At 30.1% G+C, this 9,984-nt stretch overlaps 1 protein-coding gene across 1 annotated transcript; it reads right to left on the bottom strand.

Moving 5' to 3' along the window:
* Positions 1-4,917: 4,917 nt before the first annotated feature.
* On the bottom strand, positions 4,918-9,507 carry LOC132713250 (thrombospondin-1-like; the record flags this gene model as incomplete). The annotated part of the gene is made up of 9 exons (XM_060695752.1): positions 9,398-9,507; positions 9,217-9,268; positions 8,916-8,995; positions 8,455-8,523; positions 6,796-6,916; positions 6,194-6,316; positions 5,733-5,903; positions 5,235-5,405; positions 4,918-5,082 (listed from the first exon to the last, which is right to left on the bottom strand). Coding segments are annotated over exons 2-9 (943 nt in total), but the record flags the coding sequence as incomplete, so codon positions are not given.
* Positions 9,508-9,984: the final 477 nt, after the last annotated feature.

The following is a 9,984-nucleotide window of genomic DNA, read 5'->3' as shown; positions in this document are numbered from 1 at the left end:
TCGGATCATCCCGGTAACTTACCGGATGGTCCTGGGCTCTGCCGGGAGTAAGTGAGACCGAGGCTTTAAACAAGTGACTTGGGACTACAGCATACCTATCTTACTCAGCTGAGAAAAATCTTCAAAGAATTATATGGTTATATATGGATAGGTTATATACTTTTAAGTTAGCAAAGGGTCATCTCGGGTATCTCAAAGGGGTATTATGTTAAGTAATGATTGTAACGGATTGATAAACCTTAAAAGTGATTTTAGATAATATACAGAATAAAAATCAAGAAAGCTATTTATGTTTATCAAAGTGGGTTATATTATGGACCTCATATAAGATTAAGATATATTTGAGCCCCGTCACGATAAAAGCAACATAATGGGTTTGCGACCAGCATGGATCCAGACCAGCCTGGGCATCTGTTCGCTATCAGTGTTATATGGTTTGTAAGTGACCAGTAAAAGCCCAGGCCACATACAAAAATAGTAGTCTATGGCTTGATTATGAGCTGACAGATAGGGGAATTTTGTAAAGGGTGGCTTAGCCTGTCTGTTGTGATTACATGTCTAAAAAGTTCAACATGCTATATTTTAGCCACCATAGAATTTTTTATCTAGAAAAATATCTAGTTATTTTTATTTGTACAAAAATATAGAAATAGTACAATATACAATGTATAATTAGTAAAATGTTCACTATACATGTACAAATAATGAAACTATTAACAAATGTCGGTACAGCTGCGGTACAGTATTTAGATGGTCACGGGTTCGAGTACATGTCAGGGTGCACTTTTTTCTCACCCTGTGACTGACAAACATTTGTATAGCCCAGCTAGAAATTAATTCACAATGCTAAGTAAGCATGGGAAATTCGAAACAATATTTTCATACACAGTAGGTTTATAACTATTCAGTATTTAAACAAGTAAAACGTGTAAGCGGCCGAATAGCTCAGAGGAACTCAAGAGCCGCGGAATCGTATTCCGAGTGTCAGGGGTTCGAGTGCCTGCCAGGCTGTTACATATCAATATAAATCCGTCAAGAAAAATAGGAAGGAACTGTCTAAAATAATTATCACCCTAAATAGTATTCGGATAGGGTTCGGACAGTCTTTGATGAAAAGTCAGAAGATGAACTTGTAAAGGGGGTGGGGTGCTAGTCTGATCACATCATTTGATGTCTGACGAACCTCGTATCTAATGTATATTTGTACGCATATAAACATCTGTTTGCTGAATTGAATATCAAAAATGTTGCAATTAATTAGTAATTATATCTTATGCGTATGTAAAATAGGATTAAAACTAATTGATCTTCGGCTTTAAGCATGTAGAAATCTGACCAGTATTTTAATGTAAATATCACAATAATACTTCTTTATATAATATTTCTATTCTTTGACAGGGACACAGAACATCTCTTACATGTTTAAGAAACAACAAATTTACAAAATATATCTATCGAAGAAATTCTTTTACTTCTCAAGAGTAACAGACGCAAAACACAGTACTTAAGCGCTTAGACGATCGCAGACGCACGCTAAACGTTTCTGGGAATAAGAAACGCACGCTTTCAGACGCACGATAAACGATACACGGAAAACGATAAACGTTAAACGCTTGTAAACGATGCACGCTTGAGAAAGCGTTTCAGCAAACGCACGTTGCACGCTATACGCACGCACGTTACACGAAAAACGGACGCACGAAAAACGCTATTTTTGACAACCGAAACGTTCACCCTACTGTATTTACAAAGGCATAAGTTATTCAATATATTGTAGAGACGAATGTATATGTCAAGATACTGAAATACATCTTAAAACAACTCTGCCAGTTTGTTTGCTATAATACACATACTTATATATTTCAGGAAAGTCGGACAATGCATATACAATCGGTGTATTTCATTTTTTTATTATCAAGTTTGCCATTATTTATTAAGATATCGTCATGAAACATATATCATATTGTAGGGACATCTGGAAACTTAAAGTCAACTAAAGGCAACACTAATATATTTGTCCGTTTAAGCGTGATATTGTCCAGAAATACATTCATAACGAGGGGGGGGGGGGGGGGGCACTCGCGCGGCTAATAAAGAAAAACAGTGTTTTTCTTGATATTCAATTCTTACAAAGGACGTTAGTTACTATGTTTCTGTTGCGGAAACAACTCTGTCCGTTTGCCTGCTAAAATAGCCCCACTAACATACATAAATTTTAGAAAAGTCGGACAATTCAGACAAATCCGTGTATTTCATAATTTTCAATAATCAAGTTTGACTTTATTTGTTAAGATGTCTTTTTGAAACACATTCCATATTGTAGGGACACATGTATTCTTTAAGATAAATAAACGCGATTATAAATATATTTGTCCGTTGTTCTATGCTATACCTCAGAAATGCAGGGATTATTCGGACAATACAAGCAAATCGGTGTTTATCATAATTTTTAATTTTTATGTGTTGATTTATTCACAACAGTATCTTCATTAAACATAAATCCTATTGTAGGGAAACATTACGATACATGAATGCATTCCTATATATATCTGTCAGTTTTTCTATGATAGTGAATAGAAATACATTGTTAAATAAAATAATAATAATAATAATTTTATAATTTGTTGATAAATATAAATTGATTTTTTGCAGCCACATATGAGATATTGATAGAATATAAATATTATAAAAGAAGCTTCGCAAACATTTGTTCATAAGAATGGAATAATAACAACAACCACAACAACAACAACAACAACAACAACAATAATAATAATAATAATAATAATAAAAATAATAAAATAATAATAATAATAATAATAATAATTATTATAATCATAATAATCATAATTATAATAATTGTAATACAAAAAATAAATATAATCAATAATAATAATAATAATAATAATAATAATAATAATAAAGTAATAATAATAAGAATAATCATCGTCATCATCATCATCCCTGTCACAACAGCACTACAACCATCAATATAATAATAATAATGATAATAATAATAATAATAATAATAATAGTAATAATAATAATAATAATAATGATTATCATTATATATGATTATAATAATAATAATAATAATAATAATAATAATAATAATAATAATAATAATAATAATAATAATAATAATAATAATAATTATATATGATAATAATAATAATAATAATAATAATAATAATAATAATGATATTAATAATAATAATAATAATAATAATAATAATAATAATAATAATAATAATAATAATAATCATCATAATAATAATAATTAATATAATGAAATGATAAAAATAATCATAAGAATCATAACATAGTAATAATAATAATAACAATAATAGAAATAAAAATAATCATAAAAACAATAATAAATAATAAAAAAATATATATTCATAATAATAATAATAAAAACAATAATAAATAATAAAAAATATATATTCATAATAATAATAATAATAATAATAATAATAATAATAATAATAATAATAATAATAATAATAATAATAATAATCATAATAATCATAATTATAATAATTGTAATACTGAAAATAAAAATAATCAATATAATAAATAATAATAATAATAATAATAATAATAATAATATCAATAATCATTATAATAATAATAATGAATAAAAGTAATGATTATATAAATTATAATCGCATCATGGAATTTTATTCTTCTTCCTTGTTTTCATTATTATTATTATTATTATTATTATTATTATCATCATAGTCATAAATAATTCGCAATCTCTTATTAAAAGGAAATCAAATGGATAACTGTGAAATAATTTGAAAATGAATCATTTGATGAAAATCCAGTTGGATTTTTTTTCCAATAACTTTTATTGGAAAAAAATCCAGTTGGAATTTTTTTCCAACAAAAATAATTGGAAATAAATCCAATCGGATTTTCATTTTTTTCAAAGCACCTTATTGGTAATTCAGCGTGTATAATTATGTTAATTTAATTTCGAAAACTATCATTTGCCTTTAATTATTATCGCTTTTATACTTATTAAAATTTTTCTGTAAAAATCCAGTCGGAATTTTTTCCAGCTTTCAAAATGGGATTTTTTTATTTTAGAGAATAAGTTCTTCAAAACTAGTCAGAAAGTCATTAAAGGATGTATGAATGGTTATTTTTATAGTTTAAGCGTTGGCTGGAAAAATTGAAATTCCCGTTGGAATAAATAATAATGTTGGAAAAAATTCCAATTGGAATATAAGTAAATTCCGGCCGGACAGCATAATTCCGGGCGGAATACATGAATTTCCGCCCGGACAAATTTTTTGAAATACAATTTTTGATAAGAAAAAAAATTAAAATAGCTTCAAATGAAGTCAATTATTTATAATTAACATTAAATCTATCGTATGAAATGATTTTTAAGTGTTTAGGGCAAGTATAAATGGTAGTGAAGTTTGCCACTATCCCGGTGGTGCAAAGATTTTCCGGTGGCTGTTATGTGTAAATTGCTTCCTTTAGGTTATTTTACAATACAACGTATTCAAATACATTTTCATGAAAATTAGCATGAATCTGGAGGCGTGCTTCTCGGAAGGAAAATACAATTATGGATAATTGTTTACTTAAATGATACCAGTAAAAGAATCGAGTTATTATCAAGATATATGAAAACTTGACAAAGTGTAATATAAATAACTTTAAAAATGATTAAAAGGTTCTCTTCTGATAACAACAGGACTAGAAAAACCAATATCCGCTTGGTATAATTTCTGTAATAGCAATTAATCATTTAGTGTCCTTGTTTTAAAAGTTTACATTAATGTGAGCGAATGGCGTACACATCTTTTTCAGTCAAATATGGGGCTTATTTATATTCAGATACATTTTGTTTATCTAAATTATTGTCAAAAATATAAAAAAATGTTTTACTCTTACGACAGGTCGAAGTATTACAAATTGCAATTTTCATCGGATCCCCGTCGCATGCATTACCCTGGGGAGAAGGCCTCGGGTTTGTGCAAGTTCGTGATTGAGAACGTATACCGCCGTCACAGGAAGCGCTACAGCTTGTCCAACTTCCCCATGCTGTCCAACCTCCATCTGTCAAAGAGGTAAACGCCTCATTAAAGTATCACGGACATCTGAACTTTTCTTATGAATGTGCTAAATGTTTCTTTACTAATTTTCGTGGAAAGCAACATCTGTCATGACACACATTTTCATTTCAAGTTCATGTCCAAGATAAAACTTACTAGCACAAGCTTTAACCATACACACTCTATCATCCATTGTGTCCCCAAAACAGTGGTCTCCAAATCTAGAAGGATATGGATTGGTACAGTTACGATGTCTTCTTTGTATACCAATATCACATGTAACAGAACAAGCACCCCAATTTGTCCATTTTGTCCAACCGCCGTGTACTAACAGAAAAAAAAATAAAATTCGTTCTGAATTACTTGAAACCGACAAAGATGTTTATTCAGATCTTCGAATTAACAAGGGTTTTCTATTTCAATAGTTAGACCAAAATGCAACTAATCAAGGTATTGGTTATCCAGCACAGTAAACGAAAGCTAAAATAGTATAATGTACCGAATATTAGGTTTGTTGAGACTCGCATTGAAGCGAAATGATATCAAATGAAACTAAAAAAAAATATAACAAGCAAAGGAATCGGAATATATGAGTTAATTTAATTAGAAAGTAGTAAAGTAATCTTATTAATTTGAATTAAAACATTTATTTACTTGGACATAACTGCTTAACACATGGTTTAGTATCGGTGCTATTTCCAATACAGTCCAGGCCTTTGTTAGCAGGAGCTGGGTTGGTGCAAGTTCGTTTTCTTGTCTGTATTCCGTTTTCACACGTAACGTCACATTCAGACCATGGTGACCACTCAGCCCAGTTACCATCAACTTTGCAAACCAAAACAATATCTTAGATAGCTAATTAAGTGCTGTTTCTGTCAATGCTGTTGTTACAGAAAACAGTAATTAAGATTGTAATGGAAAAGTCGGTGATGTACAATGTATCTATTGGAAATTCAAATTTGTAAAAACTTGAATAAACAAATAAATTTATTCTGTTCTTTACATTTTGTAAGTCGAGTCAATGACCCTATCCATTCAAATAGTGAAGATGTTTAGATATATCTTAGTGTGGACAGTAGCACATAAAAAACAAAGAAACCGCTGCCATCACATACCTAGCGTACAGAGACCGCAAAACTTGGGACACACATTTTTTGAGTGATTGACGTCTTTACATATATCAAACATGGCATTCATATACGCACAGTCAACTTTCACATCGTCTATGCACGTTGTAGCTGCAAGCATAAATAATTCTGAATTTAAAAGATGGGATGCAAACTATTAGAAATAATCGGCATGTAACTTATTGAATGGGTTCTGCATGTTAAGCAAACGTGTCTTGAAAAATATCTGCATAATGTCGTTTTACAAAATATATGTATGCATAAATCATGTTTTGTTTGTTTGTTTGTTTCATTTTACAAACATTATTTCAGTCATATAGGCGGGTAGTTTCCTAACCATCGTTCCTGGAGAGTTACACCAGTACTAGACTACCTTCCTCAGTGCTAAACTAACAAAGCATCTCCCGGGGATTGAACCCAAGCCAGATGGGTAACTGGATTAGAAGTCATCGACTCTAACCCCTCGACCACGGAGGCAGTCTATAAATATTGTATGTAGCAGGTGCCGCATAATAAAAAATGAAGATTTTCTACAAAATGTGTTCGTTTTGTCTATCTCTTCTTACAACAGGATATAAATTGGCACATACGTTTGTTGTGAAGACAAAGTTGATTATTGCATCTCTCAGTACTACAGCATTCGTGGCAATTAGTATCACGTGCGCTTATATCACGGCCGACAAGCCCTGCAGCTGAATGCGTTCTACACAACTGTAAATGTCGTGAAGCCAAATAAGATGGTTCAGAATATAAATATGAAGATGCAACATATGCTGTAAGTAATAATAATAACTGCTATATGTTGCGGTCCGGATCGGAATATCTGTTCCTCAGGGACCCGCCCAATGTTGCGGTTCGGATCGGAATGCCCGCGTGTTTCCGAGGTACGGATATTCCTATCCAAACCGCAAACATGTGTCAGATATTTTTTCTTGCATATTCTAACATATTCCATTATTTTTTTAAATTCTTTACCTTAATACATGTAATAAAAACAATTTTCCATGGAAATTTATGTCATTTTTAACCCATACTATTTTCTTACAACAGCGTAAGAAATTACAGCCTAAGCATGCCATTGTACAGCACGCGAAAATTTCCGGCATTGGTAAAAATTACGGAAACGCCATTCTGATATGCAACAAACATTTTTCTTCATTTTTTTACATTGCCTGTTCATTAACACAAGTGTATAAAGACATGTTTTTGTTTTGACACGAGTATTTGGTATATAAAAAAAACTAGGTGGAAATAAAATATATAAACCGTTATATCAAATGACTGTGACATTTTTTTCACAAATCAGTTCATCATTTATCATAACAAAACGTTTTTATCGATGCCATTATCTGAAGTTAATTTTTACAAAATAGGTAAGCATGATATTTTGACATTTAGACAAAAAAGTTACAAATCGATGTGAATGCAAACAGTATGGAACAAAGTTTATATAAGTAATGAGGCTGTTTAACGAATACTGATGAATGTAGATAATTTTACAAGTTAAAGACATTCTTATACAAACTTTTAACTCTTGTGTTTTTGTACTAACTGACATGATAGAAAATCGTAAACCAACACAGATTTTCAATACATGTTTTGCTTCAACAAATTCCTTAAGTTGATATGATACATAAGAAAGGGAAAATCAAACCGACGTTATATTTGCACAAGAATTACACACAAATGAAAAACAGCTACATATTTTCTCTCGTGCATCCAATTCCAGGTTTTGAAATCTTTTAACAAGGCTGTTACACAAAAATGGAGTTCTTATGATAACTTGTTCAGGAGTTCTTGTGATAACTGTCACATTTTTGAAAGATGAAAATCATTATATGATAATTTTTGACGATTGTTTATGTAGTATAAACAGATATTTTCCGACGAACTCCGTAACAGTTATCACAAGAACTCCTCAACAAGTTATAATAAGAACTCCATCCTTCGTGTAACAGTTTATCCCCCGTGTGTTTATAAGTTTTAAAACAAAATCTGATTTTTTAGCAATCCATGAATAAATGAATATAACAACATGATATAACGAATTTAAAACAAATATTCTTTGTGTGTACTCAAAAGATTTTTATTTTACATGCTAAAAGAAACTGAATAGCAGAATAATTAATCTTTAAGACGGAAACGCCATATTATGTTTGTTTAACGAAACTAATATTTATTGACGTTTTTGAAATATTTTTCTAAAAGCAATTAAGTCTAAAATATAGAACAACACAAAATTCTTTTACCTGATTGTCAACACAACCTAATGTATACGTTGTCGTCTGTGCTGATGTGACAGCATTTGTCAGGCATGACTGAATAAAAGAGAAGACGTACATGAGAAACGTATCGTTACAAACATCAAATGTCTGCACATATTTGTTAATGCTTCATGAAACAATACAATAATAATGAAATACTTTGTCTGTGAAAATTGTAATATACAAAAATTCAAAACAGAACCATTGCGATAATGATTAATTAATTAGTGTGACCTGACATAACTTCAGAAGTTTTAGTCTAATATTTGCTGTGGAAATAATTTCTACATTGATATTATAATCAATTGTTATCAACATTAAACGAATCTTGCCACTATGTATTCATAAAACAATCAGAAATAATGTGTTTTTTTCACCAAGGACCCTTTTAGACAAAATCCGATTAATTTTGATGTTTTGTATGGAACTAGAAACTAATTTATTACCTCTTTGTAGCTGCAGAATGTAGTATGGAGGCAGCTTTTAATGTCCGTCACATTTGAGCAAGAGTAACATTCTAATGAATCTGATATAAATAATGATCATATGATTTAGGAAATTTTTCTTTCATGCATTGTCCCCAAATTAATTTTCGACTAAAATCTAAATTGAGTGCAACTTAAATTTGTTTTTTATTTGTGAAAAACGTTGAGTTAGATTATGTTTATTAATATTAAACATACTTTTTTATGTATCTGTACTAGAAGTATTTAAAGGTATTGTTTAATTACAAAAGATAACGCATACCTATTCTGCCTGGAACCAACACCAAAAGCAGCAGTGCAAACATCTTGCCTACCTGAAATTAATGTATAAATGAAATTCAATACTTTTTCAATTTTTTTTTATCTTATAAAGCGTTAATTTCTCGTTTCTGTTTTCTTCTTATTAATTAAGTTTTTATTTAATCAAACAGTTATCAACTTACCCACTCGCTATATGAAAAAAGTTGACTAGTTCACAGTAAAGTTCACAGTATCTCCTAAATGTTTCAACTGAGCTAGCCGTGTCACCGGCCATGTATTTATATCAAACTTGCCCATGCGATAATGACTGTCTTAAATCTATACCACCCATTGTTTCGTTTGACATTAGAACATTTTGAAATAATTAAATGGGTCATTTGAATGTATCTCTTGGTGGTAGGTCATTGTCTGCCCCAAATACAATCTCATTTTAGTCTTTGAAAGAAGTGTTATAAAGGGCATTATGACAACCTTAGAGATTGAGTGTTTGATGAAAAGTTATTCCTTTCTTTTTTATAATTATATATATGGTGCTGGGGCTTTAAAAAAGAAGTGTATATTGTTAGTTATAAAGATTTGTGACAGTAATATTGCCCTATATAAGCGGATGTTTACAAATATAAGCCGAGCCTCTTAGCGAAAGTTATATTGCAAACAAACATTGGTATTACAAGTTATATTTTCTTATGGTCGTTTTTATCAAGCACAAAAATCGCTTGCTAATCAAGCTGTAAAAGCTTTTTTTTTAAAATGCATTACAAACGTATTT

This window comes from Ruditapes philippinarum, unplaced genomic scaffold, assembly GCF_026571515.1.
Source record: "Ruditapes philippinarum isolate M1 unplaced genomic scaffold, ASM2657151v2 ctg17918_1_1_1_1, whole genome shotgun sequence".
Lineage (NCBI taxonomy): Eukaryota > Metazoa > Mollusca > Bivalvia > Venerida > Veneridae > Ruditapes > Ruditapes philippinarum.
Note: the sequence above shows the minus strand (reverse complement) of the source record. Positions and strands in the feature narration are given on the sequence as shown.